General features: G+C 40.9%; 2 protein-coding genes across 2 annotated transcripts in view; one reads left to right on the top strand and one right to left on the bottom strand.

Annotated features, from left to right (window-relative positions):
- Positions 1-6,216, top strand: part of ITGA11 (integrin subunit alpha 11) — a 149,931-nt gene extending 143,715 nt beyond the window's left edge. The window contains exon 30 of the mRNA XM_024232325.3: positions 5,433-6,216. Within this exon, the coding sequence (XP_024088093.2) occupies positions 5,433-5,471 (39 nt within the window). The 3' untranslated portion in view covers positions 5,472-6,216. The remainder of the gene's footprint in view (positions 1-5,432) is intronic.
- FEM1B (fem-1 homolog B) lies at positions 664-20,591 on the bottom strand. Its single transcript, XM_002825594.6, has 2 exons — positions 17,730-20,591; positions 664-6,763 (listed from the first exon to the last, which is right to left on the bottom strand). Exons 1-2 carry the CDS (start codon positions 17,975-17,977, stop codon positions 5,128-5,130), a joined length of 1,884 nt encoding a protein of 627 aa, XP_002825640.1. The 5' UTR covers positions 17,978-20,591; the 3' UTR covers positions 664-5,127.
- Positions 20,592-23,619: the final 3,028 nt, after the last annotated feature.

The following is a 23,619-nucleotide window of genomic DNA, read 5'->3' as shown; positions in this document are numbered from 1 at the left end:
CTGCAGCATTATTTGAAATATCAAAAACTGAAAATCTAAAAGTCCATCAATAAAATCTAGTTAAATACATTTTCAATCCATCAACAGAATTAAATGCTATGAAGTTGTTGTTTTAAAAATCTATACATATAGAAATGGAAAATGCCTAAGATATATTACATGAAAAAGATAAGATACAGAATAGCACTGCAAAGGTAGAAGTTCATTTGCATTTTAAAAACTGAAAAGGAGAAATAATACATATGTGCACAGAAACATTCTGGGAAGCTACTCAAAAAACTATTAATAGTGATTGTCTCTGCAGAGTCCAAATGGGAGGCGGGGAGAGATGAAAAGGGAACTTTTAAAATATATATTTGAATTTTTCTTTACTATGTGAATTTTTTCCCATGCACATATATAACTTTGACAACTTTAAGGCACTCAACAAAAGAACATCGCAACTAAGGCACACTGAATAATAAAGACACAAACCTCAAAGTAGTTTTTTTCAAACATTTACTGAACACAAACACCATTTTTTCCTTTTACACAGCAAGATTGTTAGTTTCAAATTAGCTGAGTTATTAGGACTGTCAATTGCCATGAAACTAAAAATGACTCTACATGTCAAACTCAAATAGAAAATGTCATGCAATATATAAATCACTAATGGACCTCTGGTGCAGTCGGCAAGTTTACTATGTTTATTAAAGTCACATAAATGGTTTGACAAAAGTGCACAATAGAATGACATCACCGGTTTGTTATAAATCACAGTGAATTACTAGAATACAACAATGTAGTTCCTCTGCACGGAGGATTGCAGGATGGGGTGAAAAGGACAGGGTCTTTTCCATCGATTAGGCCAGTCAGATTTTACTCCCCAACTGTGTACCTCTGAAAAGACTGGTGAGGAAAGCTGAGTTTCTTTCCTCATCTTTTCTTCTCTACCAGTTACTAAGCAACAACAACAAAAAGCCATGCACAAATTTTACAACACCTGATAAAAAATAGATACAAAATCTTGTTCGTTTCATCATTTGGCAAGCTTGCATCTTTGCTCCTTCATTTTTCTGATTAGGCCATTCATCACATGACTCACCCTGAATAAAAGCTGTTAATAATTTAGCAATACTTATCCCTATACACACATCAAGATACACTCCCCATAACCATCAAGTCACTGTCTCTTCCCTACACATTAACACAAAGGTACACACCACAAACCTAGACTAGAGACCACATTTACTTTACAGTTTTAAAAATTAATATATCTCCACTATCAATAGTGTAGTATTTATTTCAGATCCCATATTTGGGGGAGGGCATGCTGTACAACCCAGCCCATCTAAAGATTTGGGCAAGTCTGCCAGAAATACATAAGAAAGCCCTGCAATGTGATAAACACATAGGAGTTTTCTGCTTTCAAGAGATAACATCCAGAACAAAGCTATGCATTTTCAGAGTAGGAATGGACACATAGCTTAAAACCTCTGGACTAAAAATATTTCATAGCACAAAAGGCAGAGTTTTGTTTTCTTTAACCCCTTTTTAATGTTATAGTCAGTGAGAAAAACAGAATAGTCATGTGTGCATCAACACATCTGACTAATCTGAAAAGGAACATTAAAGATTCTTACAGAAAATCTACCATAAAAAAACAAGTCCTTTATACTTTCATTCATCTATTCACTAATTCAGCCACTGGCTGTTTCTAAACCAGCAAACTGTAATCAAAGGTCTGGCAACTCACTCCTCATCCCACCTCATTCCAAAAAAAAACAAATGCTTCTGCTCGAATAACCCAAAGTGGTCTTATTCATAAAGTAGCTGCCTCAACTATAGTGGAAACTCTTAACAGGGTGTTGCTCACTTGAAATTTTAATTTTCAAAACATTTGTCAAACAGAGTTGGTATTTAAAAAGGTGCTGCCCCCAGATCATATTTTACTTCAAACAATGCTATCATACCTAAGTTCTCACAATTACCAATTATTAGTCCACTATTAGTATAATGAAATAAAACCCTTCTCAGAAACAAGCAGACCAAAGCTTACAGATGGTCTGCTTTGGGGTTTGGTTTATTTAAAATTCCCACAGCAAAGAACCTTAACATGATTGGGCTGTGGGCTACTAGAGCAACCAGGGTGGACTGAAAAAGCTATGTTGTCAGTGTCAGTTCTAATGTAAAAATGTTCCCCCTTCTTTATCAATTGAGGGGATGGGTTTGCCACCTATTCCTTGAGTTAAATAGTTAACTTAAACTCAATAGTTGAATTTTGCCAACTCTATCAAGTGCATAAAACCCACTTAAGTTTCTCATGATTTGCGAATGAAAACATCCACCCGGGCCTCCCTAGCTCATCCAGATTTATATAACAATTACTGAACAGGACAGAGAAGTTTTGGTTGAATCTGTAATACCATCAATGAAGAGTTACAATTCAAAGCATAAGTATACCAATAGTAAACATCAAATGACCAAAGTGGCTGCAAAATGGAGACAGCCTAGAGTTCACAGAGGGCTGAGATATAAAACTATCATTTCCTTACCTATTTTCCTTTTTTTAAAAAAAATTAAGTTGGGGAAGGGTCTGGCTAAACATATTTTCAAACAATTCTACCAAAAACATTTTAAAAAAACAGGCATGTAGATCACTTATTTCAAAAATGATTTTATACAGATGTTTCACAATACACATTTGGATTGATTTTACAAGATAGAATTAGATTCTCAGCAAGATACTACACGATTTACCACTATACTAAACAAACAAAAAAAAAATCTAATTACCATTAGCATAGTTCATAGTTTATTCCACTGTCTTCAAATTCGTTCTCCAACCTGTCAGCATTTCAATCAACAGTTTTACTTTCTTCAGCATTGTCTTCCCTTCTCAAAATAGAATGTCATTAAATTTTGATGTCTGAATATGTACATATAATCATTATCCTCATTTTATAAATAAGCAGTGTCTTAAATAGTGCTGGTCCTGGGTAGCCAAAGGGATGAAATGTGTTTTTAAAACATGCAACATTATCTGATATTTTAAGTTTTGATGTTTAAATAAAAATAATATACATTAATAATGGAACCAACTGAATACCAAGTATCAAAGCTATTCCTTAGACTGTCCAATAAGCAGGCCTTGTAGTTTGAAAAATAAAGGGTCTGATCTGAACTGTGGAAAAAGCATGATTCACTCACCTTGAAGAAGTGCATTTTCTCTTTCAGGCCACTGAGAGTTGCTAAGAGCAAGGTACAGTATTTCCTTGATTCATACTAGGAGGATCAAGTCTGGTAATTTTCAAATTAGGGCTCACTCAAATAAATACCTCTGTTTAAGCCAACCTAAAAACCTTCCTTGTAAAATCTCAGGTTAGGAAAATAGATATCTATTACCATGACAGAATTTACCATCAAAATCTTCCTAACTGAAGCAAGAAGACAAAGTATAATGATAGCAACTGTAAAAAGTATCTTGCATCCTTGGGGGATAGTCTCCCCTTCTGTCCCCTCCCATCCTTCAAAATATTTCATTTTGTGGGGTATCTCTATTTTATTTAAGGCCCTAGGTGTTGATTTTGGCTTGGTCATTGTTTTATACTGATCCAACTGCAACCTTTCTCTTATACTTTACAAAGCATTATCCATATATAAAATGTTAATTGAAACCTTTTTTTAAGTTTATATCTGATGCTGCTACATCATTATAATGCTTTTCATTAAAGAAAAAAAAAAAGCTACAGGTCTTTACTTACAGTACCATGCACTATGAGTAGCTAAGGCATTCATTTGGCACTAGAGAGAAAATTACAGATACAGCTAATTTTGCTTTCATTATCATTTTTAACATCAATAGAAATAAGCATATAACTTTCACTTGAATTTCTGTAATGCTTAAAAGATAATCACAGAATACCCTTTTAGTTTGACAGTTACAATGTTGCCATTAAAACAAAACAAAACAAAAAAACCATAAAGACCTCTGTATAGCCTGTAGGAATAAGTGACATTTTGTGGTTGAAAAATCTGCAGCTCTCAGACACAATTACCTTTCAAGTGGCATTGAGAATTATTTTCATCATAAAAAACACATAAGTTCCTATACCACACTAGTGATATTTCTACTTCTTGTCACAGACTAAGAAAGCGAAAAAATGCAAAAATATCCTGGTTCCTTTTCATCTGTCATAAATAAAATACCTTATTAGGGAGGCATAAATAATGCCTTCTGGAAAAGTAGTTTCCAAATTTTAAAAGATACAGGAGGAAAAGGGGAAAAGGGGACAAAAATAGAATGTATAACTACACTGTGACAATTTGTTTCATAAGAAAACAGCATTCATAATTTTTACATGTCTATGAGCTGAATCAAATAGACTGCTGCAATTTAGATAAATTTCATTAAAATAGACTTTGAAGAATTCAAGCCTAAAGGCAGAGTCCATCAAGATTCTCTGAAAAGTTGGTGTAAGATGATAACCATTTTGTATATACTACCCAGCATAATGCAACAATTTCAAATGGATTTAACTTTATAAATTTGTAACTATTATTAAATTAGCACGTTTTCCAGATTAATCTGCAGCTATTTTTTAAAAATCCTCCTGAATGCTAAAATGTGCTGCATCACTCCGTATAAATAATGGAAGAGTGTAAACTATCTACAGCAGTTTGGCATGTGCAGAACACCTGGATATCCCATTCCTTTTAATGTTCCTTTTTAGCTCTTTTTCTTCGTAAAATCCTCAAAACTGCTGCATGGATAACATGCTGACATAGGCTTAACAGAAATACTTTTGTAAGCAGCTGTTTAAAACATTATCAACTTGAAATTATAAATGTCCCTTGTTACATAAACAAAACATTTTATATCTGTTCCTTTAAAAAAAAAGAAAGACAAATAGGTGACCAATATCCAAACACCTTACAGTTACACCAAAACAATGTGGCTTTGTTTAAAGTCTGTCTGAAATCAATTACCATGAGGCAAGAAAAACAAATACGGAACTAAGGAAGGATGGGATGGGAGGAAGGGTAGTGGAAAGAAAAGCAGAATTTATGAACACATAATTCTACTGTCTGTGATTAAAGTCCTTTACTTTTTAGCACCACATTAGACGACTTTACATATCCAGTCACTTAATGAAATCCAACAAACTCTTCAAGAGTTCTGGGGATCTGGTCTTGATAGTTAATGTCATTAGCCCGAACTGCTCGGGCAGCCAGGCACTTGAGACTCATCTTCATTTGAGTTTTAAGCAGTATTTCAGATACCCCAGTTGTACTTTTGTCTAGCGGAGTCTTATTCTGTTTATTCGTCATGTCAGTGTGAGCTCCGGCTTCAACTAGGCTAATGATGATGGAGTGCAAGGTCAAAAAATCACTGATGGGCCTGTTGTACTGAACGATAATATGAAGGGCACTGTTTCCCTCATTGTCCACAGCATTCACCTCAGCGCCACAGTCCAGCAGGAGCTTTGTGACAAGTGCATTTGGAAAGCTGCAGACGTCATTGGTGTGGAAATCATCAACTGGAGTATTGGAGTTGACAGCCAGATGCAGCAAGGTGAAACCTTCACGAGTTCTGGGATCAAGGTGAATCAGGTTGTAGATCTGCTTGTTAATTTTGCACTGATCTTCTTCGCTGCACTGTGTTTTGGTAGAGATGCACACTAAATACAGAAAGGTATAGAGATTACATTCATAATTGTCCATAGCATTGTGGACATCAGCATCTGAAATATTTTTCACTCTGTTCATGCTTTGTTCTATTTCTAAAACACTGCATCTCAAAACACATTCTATGTCTGGGGCCTTCACAGTTTCATTCAAATGTATCATTTGTGAGAAAACTTGAGCAAATCGAAGAAGATCCTTGTGGGTGTTCCTGTTACCTTTCTGTCTGAGGTGCAGGGCGTGAAGCCACAACTTGATACACTGCTCAAATTCCATATTATCTGCATAAACAGCTCCCCTGTAAATGATGGGATGAGAAACATCAATATTGTCAGCACCTAAAATCCGTTCCCGAACTATAAGGCCTTCCATATGAAGAGCATCTCTGTCTTGCCGAATGGACTCCAGTTCCTGAGGATTTCTACATTCAGTTCTATTCCCATAAGCATGGATTGGTGGAAGAACCTCTTTTTCGAGAATGTTATCACCATCTTGAAACCTCTCTAACATGGCTAAATATAGATAGTGGTATGTCTTTATGATGTCATAGTTCTCACGGTCATTTGCAAAGGAGGCACCCAAGAGTTCCAAAGCTTCAATCCGACTTCTTCGGTCGCAATCAGCATGAGAGAGTAACAGTTCAACAACATCAGCTTTACAGCTTTCGGCAGCTACTTTCAATGGCGTCATCCCATGGCCATTCACTACTATAGCAGCACGCCATTTTATCAGCTCTTTCACAATATCTATGTGCCCAGCTTCAGCTGCAAAGTGCAATGCTGTGGCTCCACAATGTGCTTTGGCATTGGGATCAGCACGTTGTTCTAAAAGGTATCTGACCACATCAGTGTGTCCCTTATATGCCGCAATCATTAGGCAAGTGTTGTCATATTTGTTGGCAATGCTGATGTTGGCATTATTTTCAACCAAGTATTTCACAATGTCCAGTCTGCCATCAAAGCATGCTGCCCGCAGGGGGGTTGAATTAGTTACTGTGGTATGGTTCACGTTGGCTCCATGGCTGACTAGAAGTTTAACAACTTCAAAATGTCCTGCTCCAGCTGCACACCAAAGAGCAGTGGCACCATCAATGACATACCTACACATGAAAAGAATAAGCAGTTAGATAACGGAAGCCACAGCCGAACATATGTTTAAGGGATGTATTCACTCTTACTGACCAAGACCTCACTCTCCAGAACGTTAATAAAACATCAGTTCTCATGAAAATAAAAACAGGTAATTTAAGGAAAGCACTTTGCATAGTACTTGTACCTAATATAAAACTCAATATATGCTAACTATTACTGTTACTACTAGAGTATACAACCCTAAAAAACAAACCTGAAAAATCACCAACTTTCTACTAGCAAAAGTAAATACATTTCAGAAGGCACAGAGGAAATGTGTGGAGGTAGCTTCTTCACCACCAAGTTGATTCACTGGTTCCTAGGAGAACAGCATGTTCCTCCTTCCCAGTAGCCTCCAGGTAGCAAGCAGTTTCTGACAATTATGAAAGCCACCCCAACCCTACATTAAAGCTGTGTTAGACACTGCTTTAAGAAGAAAAAAATAAAGCAAGTAAGTTTCCCCTAAGCTAATTGAGTACTATACTACAGCAATGAGAATGAAATAATTACTGCTCCATACACAGTATGAACAGATAACATAAACCTGATGCTGAGAAAAAGAAGTCAGATGAACACAGCACATATTATATTATTACATTTACATACCTATCTGCAGTGTTAGAAGTGAGGATACTGGTTACTTTTGAGGAGAGGTAGTGAATGGGAGAAAGCACAAAGGGGACTCTAGTAAACAAATATGTTCACTTTGTGAAATTTGTATATATTTATAATTAGTGCATTTTTCTCTAAGTTACGTTATGCTCCAATTTAAAAGTTTTAAAAATGTATATGTATATGTGTGTGCATATACTGCTTGTCCGTGTGTTCCTCAATCAACCACTATAGGAAAAAAATACTAACAGCAGGAAATAATTAGCACTTTTGGAAAACCAAGCAGTTATCTTCTCTGACATGACTGGACTTGTGGCTTCATATTTATCACTTACTTACTCAACATCTGATATGTGCTAGATTCTCTACTTAACGTACAAAATTAGACTATTGCTAGAGTCTGATCTTTCCCACCTTTCTACTGTCAATTTTTCCCCAACCTTAATTTCTAAATTTCTTACCACTAACCAAAAGACCTGGTAAGTAGATTTTTGCTGGAGATAGTCTACTGTGCTAGAAGCAGTAAGTACACTTGGAAGTGTTAAGAAGAAAGGTTGATCAAAGGAATATTCACTAGAGCAATTAAATATACATACCAAAAACCACACTAGTGAGCTTCTCACTATACAACCTTATAACACTGGTCAAATTATATCCCCCATGAAGTGGAAAAGAGAATAATGCTCCTGGTGCTATAGTTTGAATGTGTTCCCACCAAAGTTCAGGTGTTGCCAAACATGAATAGCATTAAGAGGTGATGTCTTGAAGAGGTGATTAGGTCATGAGGGCTCCTCCACTTGTGAATGAGATTAAGGACCACACACAAGAGGCGTTAGGCCTGGCGTGGTGGCTCACGCCTATAATCCCAGTACTTTGGGAGGCTGAAGTGGGCAGATCACTTGAGGTCAGGAGTTCAAGATGAGCCTGGCCAACATGGTGAAACCCCATCTCTACCAAAAATACAGAAATTAGCCAGGCATGGTGGCATACGCCTATAATCCCAGATACTCAGGAGCCTGAGGCAAGAGAATCGCTTGAACCTGGGAGGCAGAGGTTGCCGTGAGCTGACATCGTGCCACTGCACTCAGCCTGGGAAACAGAGCAAAATTTCATCTCAAAATAAATAAATAAATAAATAAAAAATAAAGAGGCATTAGCAACATTCCGCTGGCTTGCCTTTTCACCTTCCACCATGTGAGGACACAGCATTCCTCCCCTCTGGAGGATGCGGCCCTCACCAGACAACTGAACCTATTGGCACCTTGATCTTGAACATTCCAGCCTCCAGAAATATGAGAAATAAATTTCTGTTCATAAATTAGCGTCAGGTATTTTGTTATAACACCGCAGAACAGACTAAGACATATAAATATGGTTTAACCCCAGTTAACATCACCACAAAAAACAATACCCTTTATCACTTCTACTGAAAATACTCATTTTATAATAATTTAAGCAATTACTTCTTCAGTTTCAAATAATGACACAAAATGTTTATAAACAAAAGCCCTCTCAGTAACAGTGGTTACCTTCACAGAAGAGGCTAGGACTGGCTGGGAAAAGACTTGAAGGTACGGGAAATGTCCTATATTTTCATCTGGGTGGCAGCCACATGGATATTTAGGGAAAAAACTCACCAAACTGCATACTTAAGATCTCTGCATTTTACTGCATGTAAGATATACCTCAAAAAAGATCAGAAGCCCCCTAAAATTATTTTTTAATTTTTTATTTTTAAAAATGCATTTGTTAATTGATTTTAACTAAGGAATGAATCAGGCCGGGTGCGGTGGCTCATGCCTGTAATCCCAGCACTTTGGGAGGCCAAAGCAGGTGGATCACCAGAGGTCAGGAGTTCGAGACCAACCTGGCCAACATGGTGAAACCCCGTCTCTACTAATAATACAAAAATTAGCCAGGAGTGGTGGCACATGCTTATAATCCCAGCTACTCAGGAGGCTGAGGCAGGAGAATCACTTGAACCCAGGAGGCGGAGGTTGCAGTGAGCTGAGATTGCACCACTGCACTCCAGCCTGGGTGACAAGAGCAAAACTCCATCTCAAAAAAAAAAAAGAATGAATCAAGAAAATAAGACACTACATCAGTGATGCCAACTATATGTTTTGCAAACAATTCAGTTTAATTAAAGTTCACTTATTATGTTTTTATTGTCATGATTATGTAAAGTTCAATAAACATTTATTTATTGTCAAAAAATACCACTTGCAACAGCATCAGAAAATACCAATAAATAGTAATAGATCTAATGAAAAATGCACAAGACTTCTACACTGAAAACTACAAAACACTCCTGAGATAAGTAAATCTAAATAAATGGGAAAATATTCCATGTTCATGATCCAGAAGACTCTATAATGTTAAGATGTTAATTCTCCCCCAAAATGATCTATAGATTCGATATCAACCAAATGAAAATCCTAGCAGGTTGTGTGGTATATGTGTGTGTGTGTGTGTGTGTGTATGTGAATCCAAGAGGTCGAGGCTACAATGAGCCATGATCAGGCCACTGCACTCTAGCCTGAGCAACAGTGCGAGACCCTCTCTCTAAAATGGGAAGGAGAGGAAGGAAAGGGAGGAAGGGAAAGAGAGAAAGAAAGAACTGACAGGCCAATTCTAAAAAGAATATGGAAATGCAAACAACCAAGATAATCTTCAAGAAAAATAGTTAGAGGACAAACTACAGTAATTAAAATAAGTGCTGGCATGGGGACAGAATAATATTATCAACAGACAAAAAAAAAAAAAAAAAAAAAAACTCCAGAAATAGATTCACACATACAGAATCCCTTGATTTCTGACAAAGGCTCCAGTGAAATTCAGGTAGAAAACATGGTCTTTTTAATAAATAGTTCTGGAGCAACAAGATAATCTATATGGAAAATAATTAACCTTGATTCCTACCTCACAGTACATACAAAAATTAGAGACGCAGTATAGACCTGTAGTGTGAAAAGCTTCTCAAAATAAAAAAAAAAGCCATAGACTATCTTATTGAATTTAGTGTTGATCACAATTTCTTGAACAGAATACCAAAAAAAAGCATTAACCGTTAAAGGAAAAGAAAGTATTTATTGGATTTCATTAAAACTAGAACTTCCATTCATCAAAAAACATTATAAACAAAGCGATTAAGTGGCCAGGTGCAGTGGTTCACACCTGTAATCCCAGCACTGCAGGGGGCTAAGAAGAGGACTGTTTGAACCCAAGAGTTCAAGACCAGCCTGCACGACACAGCAAGATCCTGTCTCCACTCAATTTAAGAAAAAAAAAAAGACTGAACAAGTATACTTCACAAAAGATATCCAAATGGCCAATAAGCATATGAAAAGATGCTCAAGATAATTACTTAACAGGGAAATGCAAATTAAAACCAGTTTACCAATATACACACCCAGCAGAATAGCTAAATTTAACAAGACTGACAGGGCAATAATAAGTGTTGAGCAAGATGTGGCAACTGACATTCTCATTGCTGGTGGAAACTGCAAGTAGGAATGTAATTTGGTTGTTGAACTTTGGGGAAATTATTTGGCAGTATCTGTTAGTTAAACATACACCTACCTGATGACCCAGCAATTCCACTCCTTGATATATACCAGACAACTAAATGCAAATGTCCAACAAACAACATACACAAATGTTCACTGCAGTTTTATTCATAACAGTCAAACACGGGAAACAACCAAAATATTAATTAATAGGAAATGGATAAACTGTAGTATATTTATGCAATGGAATACCACACATCATTAAAAAATGAAACTCCTGATACATGCAAGTACATGGATGAATCTCAAAGACACTGTGTTAAGCGAAAAAAGCCAGACAAAAAGAGTACGTACTACATAATTCTGCTTATAGGAAGTTCAAGTACAGGCAAAACTAATCTGTGGTGACAGAAGTTGTATTAGTCCATTTTCACGCTGCTGATAAAGGCATACTCGAAATTGGGCAACTTACAAAAGAAAAAGGTTTACTGGACTTACAGTTCCACATGGCTGGGGAGGCTTCACAATCATGGCAGAAGGCAAGGAGCAGCAAGTCACATCTTACGTGGATGGCAGCAGGCAAAGAGAGCTTGTGCAGGGAATCTCCCCCTTATAACCATCAGATTCCGTGAGACTTACTATCAGGAGAACAGCACGGGAAAGACCTGCCCCCATGATTCAATTACCTCCCACCAGGTCCCTCCCACAACACGTGGGAATTCAAGATAAGATTTGGGTGGGACATAGCCAAACCCTATCAGAAGTCAAAATAATCATTACCTCTGGGAAGGAAAGGGAGGAAACTGAGAAGGGGCACAAGGGAAACTTTTAGAGTGATAAAGTGTTCTACACATTGATCTAGAAAGTGACTAGATGGATGTAAACATATTAAAAATTCATCGTACAGTATTGTACACAAGATTCATGTACTTTACTAGATATGATATACCTCCACTAAAAAAACAGATATAATTAAAAACAAAAACAGGCACAAATGACTTCAAAGAAAAACAGTTTAAATGAATACAAGTAATTTATACCAAATACTTTCATTTCAAGTAATTTCAATTTCAAGTAATTTCAATTCAAGTAATTCATACCAAATTACTTTGGTAATTTATACCAAATACAGTGCCAAGCACTGTATTCACTGCTGAATATGCAAAATATCTCACTTAATCTTCACAATAATCCTGTGAGGTAGCTACTATTATTATGCCCTATTATACTATTATATTATAGTTATAATATTAACTATTATACAGATAAATAACTAAAAAGTTTACATGAGGGCTGGGCACAGTGGCTCACGCCTGTAATCCCAGCACTTTGGGAGGCCGAGGCGGGCGAATCACCTGAGGTCGGGAGTTCAAGACCAGCCTGACCAACACGGAGAAACCCCGTCTCTACTAAAAATACAAAATTAGCCAGGTGTGGTGGCGCATGTCTGTAATCCCAGCTACTCGGGAGGCTGAGGCAGGAGAATTGCTTGAACCCAGGAGGCAGAGGTTGCAGTGAGCCAAGATTGCGCCATTGCACTTTAGCCTGGGCAACAAGAGTGAGACTCCATCTCAAAAAAAAAAAAAAAAAGTTTACATGAGATTAAAAATACAAAAGTACTTGGCATACCATAAAATGCATCAAACGTAAGGAAACATAGTACACATCATTGTTCAAACATTTGTTTCAATTTAAAGAACATTTCCAAACTGATTAATATAATCAAAAAATACAAAGTTAATACATAGTGACAATTACATAGTTACAATGTTTCCTTGCACTGGATTTGTTTTCTTTTGTTTTGAAACAGGGTCTTGCTCTGTTGCACAGGCTAAGTACAGTGGCACAATCACTGCTTATGGCAGTGGCACGACCACTGCTCACTGCCGCCTAGATCTCCCAGGCTCAAGGGATCCACTCACCTCAGCCTCCTGAGTAGCTGAGACTGCATACTACCTTTTTTTTTTTTTTTGGTAGAGATGAGGTCTCACTATGTTGCCCAAGATGGTCTCAAATTCCTGAACTCAAATGATCTCCCCACCTAGGCCTCCCAAAGTGCTGGGATTACAGGTGTGAGCCACTGCAACTGGCCTGGTTTTTAAAACATATAATTATTATATGCCAGGAACAGGAATCTAAACTACTTCAAACTCAAGAAATGTTAGATTAAAATAGGCAATCACATTATCTTTAACCCCAGCAATAATCCTATAAGAAAAGCATTACCCTCATTTTAGAGATGAAAAGAGACAAAAAGTGATTAAAATATTTTTCTGATCTCAAACATCTCAGAATCTATGATGTAAGAGTAAAGATTAAATTACAAGTATTCACTTGGTTTTTATAATGGAAACTACTTGGTCAGTTTAATATTTTTCCTGGTATAGTCTAATAATTTCCATTTTTTCCCTTGAGCTACAGTCATTTGACAGGAGCCTCAAAAAAGTTCCAATTACCTATTTCTATTGAGGCAATTAAAAATTTTAAAAATATTCTATGACAAAAGAATTCAATGCAGAATGTTTCACAAGACTGGTCCTTCAGAAACATTAGCCTTGGTAAATTTAGAATTTCTACATCTAAATCAAAATATTAAACAGATTAAAGAGAATTATAATACTAACATTTATGACATTCCTCCATCTATAAAATCTAGCTAAAATTGTAAGACTATACTGCCTCAAAACAAAATACCAAATACATTTAACAGAAATTAAAGATAAAATAAAATTAATGCAGTATTTACTAAGTTCCTAAAGGAGAAGCACTATAAAGCAATGATCTTTCTAGGCCCAGTCCAAAATTACAATGCAAGTTCTCTATTATGTATTCATCTTCAAATCAAGAAACTATAATCTGATATTCACCTTTTCAAACAAATAGTATCCATCAGATGATGGAAACTTTTCACAATAAGAGATAACATTTCTGATCACAAGGCTGAGCTCATCTATTACCTGATTCAATCTGAAATAGAAATGCCTGGTTCAAGCATTTGAAAGGGAAATAAAAATTCATTAAATATAAATGATCCACACTTTATTTTAACCGAAGTCCTTAAAAATCATGTATTACATGAAATATAATTCCTTGAAATATATATTGCCAATGACTTTCTAAACGAAGTCAAATACTGGCAAGTCCCTCATGCCTTTCCTCTACCTCAACATTTATCAGAAGTATTAGTACTAGCACTGACTTTAAAAGTAACAACACTCAACAAAAAGCCTCAAAATTCTCGGAGGTCCTATTCTCCCCATCCATATCAGCAAACCCCTTCAAGGACAGGTGGTCTCCACAAACTCTGGCAGAGAGCAGTCAGACCCTCAGAACTCAGGCCAGCACAATGTTCCATGGTCACATGACACCTCCCCCTTGTTCTGTTCCCTTTTTATAACATCCTTAACAGCTTCCCACTATTCAACTAAGGGATCTTCTTTCATTCCCACTCATGTGACTTTTCTTCTTGTTCACTCATCTATATCAACATGGTATTCACATGTCAAGCCACAAGTAAAATAATCTCAAATGTTACTCCTAAAAATGTGAACAAGAGGCGCGCACGGTGGCTCACGCCTGTAATCCCAGCACTTCGGGAGGCTGAGGCGTGCGGATCACGAGGTCAGAAGATGGAGACCATCCTGGCTAACACGGTGAAACCCCGTCTCTACTAAAAATACAAAAAATAGCCAGGCGTGGTTGCGGGCACCTGTAGTACCAGCTACTCGGGAGGCTGCGGCAGGAGAATGCCATGAACCCAGGAGGCAGAGCTTGCAGTGAGCCGAGATCGCGCCACTGCACTCCAGCCCGGGCGACAGAGCGAGACTCCGTCTCAAAAAAAAAAAAAAAAAGTGAACAAGAACTCAAATATCAATGGCTTAATCTAGGTGCGTGGTCCCTTTCCCCTCGAGGCGCTATCATGAATCCACTTTAGTTTCCTAAGGTATTATAGAAGTTTTTAGGTAGAACAGACTTTTTAAAACTTTTGTAATATTTATTTTAATGTATGTCTCTCTCACGCACACACACAAAACACGCAGCAAACCCATAATTACACAGGATGAAGCTAAGAAGTAAAACACTCTAAAGACAACTATCAAGCAAATAACAGACAACTTAAAAGATAGTTATTAAGTAAACAGCAGGATAGTTAGTGAACAATTTAGCCAAAAATTATGAAGCTAGCACGTGAATGACTAAAAATTAGAAACACTAATCTACTTCAGCACACAGCTGTTAATCCCTATATGGCCATGTGTCTCAAGTGCTGGCTGTGTACTTTTCAAAGGTCAGCCCCCAAGGGTCAAGTCAGCTTTCTGTTAATGTACTCAGGCTAACATTATCACAATGTCTGAAACAAATGCAAAGTGAAATCATCACACTCTTTTTTGGTTCTAAAATGCTAAAATGACTGGGATAAACTGCAAAATAATCTCACAGAAGGTGTGAATGCACAGAGTACCAGGAACTTCAATATCTCTTTTATTAATTAATTTGTAAGCTTCTCGAAAGTAGAAACCTTAGATTTCCTGTACCTTACATTTCCTCCAGGACATGACACAGGCTAGGCCCATCACAAGCATTTAATAAATAAAGACTAAACTATTTTTACATAGCAGCTAATAAATTCATAATTGTAATAATCCATAAGCTAAACTGATATACAGAATCAAGGAAATGAAATCTTAAATGATGGAAACATTTGAGATTGCAGTTTAAACCAGTCTGACTCTTAGTACTTTATACAGGGATCATCAAAATCTGGTCTCCAGCTCTCTCCAGTCTCCCACAATCTCTTTCTTAATTGCTCCAACTTGAATCCCTTCTTGCAACAGCACCGAAACACTAGTCACTGCAAGAGCACCAAGCTGCTGCCCCTCTTCTTCATGTCCTACTACTATTCTTTAAAACACAGCTCGAACATCACCTCCTCTGTGAAGCCTTTCTAGATTCCCCCCGGATAAAACTGAGCACTTCCTTTCCCTGTTTTCCCTCAGTAGTCCAAATGATTTCTACAACCCTAAATGGCATGGCATCTGTAAATACTCATTTATGTTATTAATTTCTCTCCCCCCACCCAGACTGACATCCTCCAAGACAGAAGGGTATGTTATTCATCTCTGCATATCCAATCCCTACCACAGAACCTAGCACGCAGTAGGTGTTCAATAAATGTTTACTTACCGAACTCATTAATTTCTCTGGCCAGTACAGAACATTGGGCAAGATAAGCCACTACACAGGCTCAATGCTACATTTCTAGTCATTTCAGGTTCTTTTAATTGCCACCTCAAAACATCTCTTTGATGACTGAAATAGATGGCAATAAGCAAAACCTTTCGAAATTCTTAACTCTTTTTTCTCCCCACTGTTCTCCCTTATGCACATTGCCTCAGCAGCAGTATTCCCAAGCAGCTGTTATTACAGAAATTCATATCTCAATGACTTCATGTGCCTATACAGGTGGAATGGTACTGGAGGTTCAGAGGTCACTGTGCTTCACTCCTTCTCTAGGTGTGGAAATGCAAGGAGTTACAGAGAAGACATGGAAGCCAGTAAGGAAAAGCAAACATGAATCAGGTTGCCATCTTTGGTCAACATGAAAAAAAACACCTCCTTAATGTGTATAATGGTGATACCCGTGATACAAGCCATTGGCCATGGGCTACCATTTCATTAAGACGTAATGCTATGAATATTTTCCACTCATCTAAAATAGAAGAAAAAGCTTTTATTGTTTAAACCTAAAAAAGAATCAACCGAAACAGAACATTTCCCTAGTCATCTTAAAGAAGAAATGCTTTTTCAGTTGAGTTTTAGCCAGGCAGTTTCTAATCACCAAAACTAAAGATATATATTTTTACGCTCAGACCCTACTGACTTCAAAAGAAAAAAAAATGCTAAAATAGCTTATGTACTAGCACAAGTCAACCAAAACATATGTAGCAAAATCGTTATACAGTTGTAATCTGTAAAACATGTTATAATCCTCCAGCATAGAAAAGAGGATAATGTCAAACCTGACAATTCTGGTCAAATATCCAAAAATTCGTACAATTAAACTCAAAGGGCAAATCTTAGGCATAACGACGTGCATCTTTAAACTTCCCACCTCAACTAACAGTAAATGATCAAGCTTCCCCACAACATCACAGGATAAGATGTAATTTAAGAATGGCATCATCTCCCACATCAGGTCCAATGCCATTTTTGTAGCCACTATATCTACACCGAGCAATGTGGAGGAATCGGAATCATGTCTTGAGATGTCTGGCTGCGTGACAATCCCTCATGAGGCTGCAGCTGCTGCTGGTTCTAGGTGCTTATTTTGACATTAACGCCCAGCAGCCCACTGAAGGTTTTACGGAACCACTCACTTGAAGGGGGTAAAAATGGATGCCCAGCTAACTCTTTCGGAGTTCTTCAATGGTAACCGCTGACCTCCTTAATTTCTGATCAGTTACACCACCAGTTCCACTAAAAGTAAAACCTGGAAAGGCAGCCACCTCCTCCAAATGGCTTGTTCACAGACTATCTAGTAGAGAAGACGACTATTAGATCTCAAGGCCGAGGGTGTGGTTATCTTCCCACAGAGGGAATGAGGGGTAGGGGCTGATGAGGACGGGCAGCAAAACATGGGATGGAGTATTAGCCCTGGAAGATGAAGTGGGCATTAGTGGGGCAGGAGGAGGTACAAAAAGGGGAGAAGTGAGTACCTACATGAAGAGAGGGGAAGAGAGGGTGAGGGAGGGGAGGGCCCGTGAATTAACGAGTCCGCGCGCGTCGGATAGAGGCTGGCTTGCGATGTACCTACCCGTCGAAGCGGACGGTGCCAGTCTGCTGAGTCTGGACCCGGTAATGTTCTAAGAGCAAGCGTACCACCTTTGCGTGTCCATTGCGGGCTGCGATGATGAGGGGCGTGGAGCGCTGCCCTCCCTGCTGGCTGACATAGCCAAGCAGATAGCGGATGTCGCTTTCAGACCGGTTGAGAAGCAAGGCGGCCAGAGTCAGCACCTTGCCCTCGCTGGCCGCCTTGTATACATAGCCAGCCAGGCCCTCCATGGCCGCCGCCAACTCCAACACCCGTTTGGTCGCCACCGCTGCTGCTGCCGTGCGCCCCCGGAGGCCGCGTTCGCCAGCGCTTCAAACCTGGGCCCTCACAGCCCATTCAACAGGGCGCCGTCGCCGCCGCCGCGCCCAGGCAGCAGTGCGGCCCGGGGAAGGCGGAGACGCAGAGGAGGCCGAGTGCCGCGAAGGGCACGTCCGCGACCCAGCCCGGGCAGGGAGGAAGGCGGTCAGGGCCACCCGCCAGGTCCCAGGCGCCGGCCCTGGACCGAGGGGATCTCCATGGCGGCCGCCGCCCCGGGCCTCAGGCCGGACCCCTCCTTCCTGCGCGATGCGACAGGCGCGTGCCCGAGCTACGGGTCGCCGGCCGGGTCCCGAGAGGACCTCGCGCACCCCGGATGGCGAAAGATGGGAGCGTCTCTCCTGACCCGGCCTAAGGCCTAACACTGCCTCCTCCTGCGCTTTCCGCCCTTCGCCGTCCCTGACTGGAGGAAACCTGCAGGCTGTCGTCCCCCGAGCTCAGAAGTGCCAGGCGCTGCCCATGGCTTCGGAGATCCTCGCGTAGGGGCCCCCGGGGCGATGCGGAACGCTCCCGCAAGAACGGCGCCGGAACTTGGGCGGGGAGGAAGGCAAGCTTTCGCAGACAGGGCCGGGAGGAGAGGGCGGGAGCAGGAGGGACGTTAAGTGGGGTGTCTCCGCCTAAGCCGACCGGCGGGCACACGCGGGCAGGGTGGAGAAAGGTTCTGCTGCGCGCAGTTGGCCCATCCCGTTTGGGCCTGGATGTCCTCAATGCCCTTGACTCCTGGAACCTCCTCCTGGCCCCTACACGGCCCTGAGGGTCTCCAGCCAAGGAGGGGGGGCGGAGTGAAGGCGCTAAGCCGGTGGGCTAAGGAGACCACCCTATTTTACCATAGACGGTGCGGGTCCTCTTTCTGCCACTGATCAGGGGTTAGGGAAGGGGTTGCGCGTACTCAGAGGGTCCATTTCAGGAAAAGGGCAGCGTTTTTGAGTTCTCTAAATGTGGGAGGGCTTGAGAGCCACAGCACCAGGCTCTGAGAAGGGACTGGAAGTACGGCCTGACATTCCCAGAGAAAGGGATTAAGTGTGAGAGAAAGATGGGAGCGAAGGGGAGCTGCGCTCGCGGTGGAAGGAGCGAGGTATCCTGGGAAGGAAAGCGAGTCCCGCGTTCAGACAGAGCAGGAATCTCATCCTGAGCCGGCAGAACCTCCGTTTTCTCACAGACATCACAAGATTGTTGTTAGGATTTGAAACGATCATTTATCCAACGAATATTAGAGGTCGACTACGTGCCAGGCTCTGCTTAGCACTAGGGATTCAGTAATGGAACAAACAAGTCAACAAATGATAGACAAGATCAGTTGAACTGGTATCATTACCATTTGCTCTGAAGCAAATGAAATAGAATGATGGGGGCACTCATTTAGTTTGGGTGATCAGACAAGACCTCTATGACAAGTGACAAGAACAGACGGTATTCTAGGCAAAGGGGACAGCTAATATAAAAGCCCTGAGGAGGGAACAGCCTGGTGAGCTCAGAAACAGAAAGGTCAGTGTGGCTGCAGCAGAGTGGACCACAGTAAGAATGATAGGAGATGAAGTCAGAGGATGCAACACAAGTTAGGGCCTAATAACCCATAGCAAAGGGTTTAAGTCTACTCTGTGATGGGGGCATTTGAAGGGTTTTAAAGAGGGAAGTGACAAGATGCTATTTGTGTTTTTTAAAAAGATCACTCTGGCTGCTGTATGGAGAATAAACTCTGGAAGGCAAGAGTAGATAGGGGGACAGGCCTTGGATTAGGATGGTAGGAGTGGATGGTAGGTGATGAAGCTGCTGGGACAGTCTCAAAAAGCTCAATATGAAAGTGACTTCCTCCCTCTTCCTCCCTTCCCCAAAGGACAAAATTTACCATAGAGAAAGAACAAATGCATTTATGTGGCTCCAAGGGACAGGGCTCGGCTCAACAAGTTCACATACATTATTTTATTTGAACCCCACCATTCCAATTCTAGGAGGTAAAGGCCTCACTTCCATTGCAGCTATTGGTGGAGGTGTGGGTCCCTTCTCAAATTCTCGCCATTCTACAGCTCAGCTTTACCCACTTATTGCCGATCCCTACAGAAACATGAGAGTTATTTTTCTCCTTACCATAACAAAAACAGCATTGGCAATAAGGGCTGAAGGTAAGATTCTACTGGTAGGGTCTCTGAAATAGCTGATAGAGAAGTGGGGGAAGCTGGCTGGTTTATTTGGGGACTTCAGGGTCATGAGAAAACCCAGTGTTTGACAGGGACCCAGGCTTTTTGGTCTCAGAACTTGGCAATGACACATTCAGATGCGCGATGACTTCCTTTTCTGGCTCCATACAGCAAGCATGCACCTCATCTACCATCTGTCTCCTCTCTGCCTTTCTATCTTCTCCGTCTCTCCATATCTCTATCTCCGTCTCCCTACCACCCTCCCTCTCCCCTGCCAACACACTCTGATTACCTGGGCACAAGCTGACCTGGAGGAGTGCCTGGCTCTTTAGAAAAACCTTCTCCTCGTAGCCTTTTATCCTATTATGTTCCTGAATCATTCTACATTCTATTCCCAACCAACTTTCTGAAGAAGGTGATGTAAAAAAAGTCTAGACACAGGCCCCTTCTTCCAGTTTTGTTTTCTAAAGGAGACCTGATTCATCCAGACTCATTGCTGAATAAGAGACTTCCTTCTTCCTCGTGCCCTCTCTACCTCAATTTGGTGGTATAACTGGATGGGTACTACGAGGGGTGACTGCTGCAAGGGTCATGCTGGAGAGGGGCTCAGAACTTGCATTGTATGGCCTCCACCCCAAGATACCTCTTTGCTCCAGCAGCCCAAAGTCAGGAGGTTTGGGCTGCTGTTTTCTTCTGTGTTTATCAAAGTTGCTTAGTATAGGCTTCTGGGCTCCCTTGGTTTCTTAATAGCTATTGGCTGACTGGAGACTATTTAGTTACCTGTTTACCTGGGCTTAGAGGGTGACGTTTCTGTGGTCAGGTTGTGCAAATCTGGAGAGAGGATGTGTAAACAGGACAAGGCTGCTTTCCCAAAGGCCAGGGCCCAGAAATAGTTCCTTGTGCTTCTGACCTATTTCCTCCTCCCTGGACAGAAAGCCACTGAGCAAAGGTGCAATAACTACAAGTAGCTATATCCTGATGGAGATTGATTTGCTGATGACAACAAACTGCAGCCTTCCACCTGGAAACAAGGCAGGACTGACCTTTCCCCGCACTTTGCTTCCTAGGCATTATAGTGGCCTATGAGCAGAATTTGCCATGCCTTCCATGGAGATCTTTTTCCAAGTCAGGTCAACCCAGCCTGCAGCTCTGAGTCAATGGAGTTCCTCAGATAAAGTGCATGCAAAAATGTTATTTTTCAAGCACCAGTAAAGACACTTGTTTTAATCTTATACCCCTTTCACGTACTATAGAGGAAGAGGGTGACCCTTAGTGTTGAATAGATCTGGGTGGGATTTCCATATCTATGGACAAGCTGTGGCTCCGGGCCAGTTTCTACATCTGTACAATGGAGTCAGATCTTTTCCTTGCAGGGCTGGTGTGATGGGAACATGCCAGCTTCTTCACCAAGCCTGGTCCTATGGAGGGGTACCTCAGTACATACTAGTTTCTCTTTCCTTGCACTCCCCTCCTGCCCACCTGACAGTCATCCTTCTATTTTGCCATTAACCTGCTCAAGAAAGGACTTTGTCCCCATCTGCATTTTCTCTGCAAGAATGTGTCCACCTCTAAGAATGGAGAGTAAACCCACGGTATACAAGGGGCTGGGGAGGCTAATTCACAAGAGTTCAGAAATTCCAATAGAGCTGCACAAGGATGATGTCAGAAATAAGAGTGATAACTCAGAAACCACTGACAGTCTATCAGCCCGGTTTCACAAAACTGGCAGCCCACTGGCCTCTGCCTCCTCTGCCTCCCACTCTCCTTGCCTTTCCCTGAAAAGCAAATCTAATGATTGGCAAAAACAAAACCAAGGCTGGAGGAGAGGGGGTGGCTAGTCTGTGTTATTTTGCGAAGCCATTCATCTCTGCCAGATTTAGGTTTACCAGGAAAGTAAGTTGAAATAGACGTGTGTCTGCTTTGTTCTAACCCCATTCTTCTCTGGATAGTGGTACCAATTGGTATCCTGAGCTTAGAATGACAGAAATATCTGTGCCAGGCATCACAGTAAACATTTCACACAGATGAGCATGTTATATTTACACAAGCTTCTGAAGTACATACCATTATTATCATTCCCATTCTTCAGATGAAGAAACTAAGGCAGAGAGCTGTGGAGTAGCTTGTCTGTGGCCTCATAAATGGAGTGTGGGAGAACATTAGGATTTGAACTCAGGCTGTCTGGCCACCCCAACCCCACCTGCTACCAACCTTCTGCGCCCTCTCAGTTCTCCTCACCCATCATGTTCTTTGCAGTCAGGACCCCAGCTTTAGGTGCCCAAAGCTTTCTGTGGTCCTGGTCACTTCACTTGGGCTAAGGGGCCAATTAACTAACTTAACTGAGCCATCCCATGCCAATGGGGAAGGGCTGGAGGAAACCCCACCACCATCCCACACGTAGTCTGGACAGCCCTCACTCCTACCCCAGGAGCACAGATCCACATCCAAAGCAAACGCCATCTCATCCTGGACATCTTCCTTGATTTTGCCCTGAGGTCTGTACCACTTTATACCTCTCTTGGGACCTTTACCTCCTTCCAAAAATTACTCGTGTCTGTACAAGACTTCATAGTCTTCAAAGGCCTTTCCCATCCACCTAGTCCAGCTTCTTCCCAGGCCTTTTAACCTCCTTCTATCACTGGGATGGCATTCAGCGTGGTAATTCAGCACCCGAGCTCTGAAATCCAGCCTGCAGCATCCCAACTCCACCACTTGCTAGCTGTGTGCTGCTGGGCAAGGTACTTGCTCAACTTCTCAACATCTCAGTTTCCCTATCTGTGAAACTGGGATAATAATAATGTCACCCTCATCTGGTTGGAGGGTTGAATGAGATGAACACACAAGCATACACAGCACCCAAACTCAGTAAGTGCTGGCTGCTGTTATCATCTCACTAAATCTTCTCCTAAAACTCCTGTGGGATTAAACCTTGCCACCACCCTCCCACACACACTCTGGTTCTTGTCATCAGTAAAAATGAGTCTGAACCAGATGACCTTTAAGCTTTCTTCCAGCTCCATCAACCTATGATTCTACCGTGAATCACAGTTATTATGGACACATTTTAACTCTTTATGCCACAGCAATCTCCTGAAGGCCCAGTCCTTAACATAGGGCCTTGTATACAGTTGGCTGTCCTGCCAGGGTGATGTTAGCACCTGACAATAGTCCTTGCCTCATCCACACACTGGGATGAACAAATGAGAAAATTCCTATATAGCATTTAGTCCAGTGCCTGGCACTGAGTAAGCCCCTAATAAGTCATGGTTTCTATTATTATCCCATCTGATACTAATAAGATTCCCAAACATGGTCATTAAAAGCATAGGAGCCACACTGGGTGTGGACTCATCCTAGTGCTGATCCTGTGAGACCTTGAGCAAGTTAATTCACCACCCGTGCCTCAATTTCCTCCTCTGTAA

Source organism: Pongo abelii, chromosome 16 (genome assembly GCF_028885655.2).
Source record: "Pongo abelii isolate AG06213 chromosome 16, NHGRI_mPonAbe1-v2.0_pri, whole genome shotgun sequence".
Taxonomy (NCBI): Eukaryota; Metazoa; Chordata; class Mammalia; order Primates; family Hominidae; genus Pongo; species Pongo abelii.
Note: the sequence above shows the minus strand (reverse complement) of the source record. Positions and strands in the feature narration are given on the sequence as shown.

What these genes read in the sequence shown, in the direction of transcription:
- FEM1B (XM_002825594.6), bottom strand. Translation starts at nt 17,977, where the DNA reads ATGGAGGGCCTGGCTGGCTATGTATACAAGGCGGCCAGCGAGGGCAAG. An exon ending in GGCACCGTCCGCTTCGACGG is followed by an intron (nt 6,764 to 17,729) that starts GTAGGTACATCG and finishes TTTCATGTGTAG; the next exon opens with GTATGTCATTGATGGTGCCA.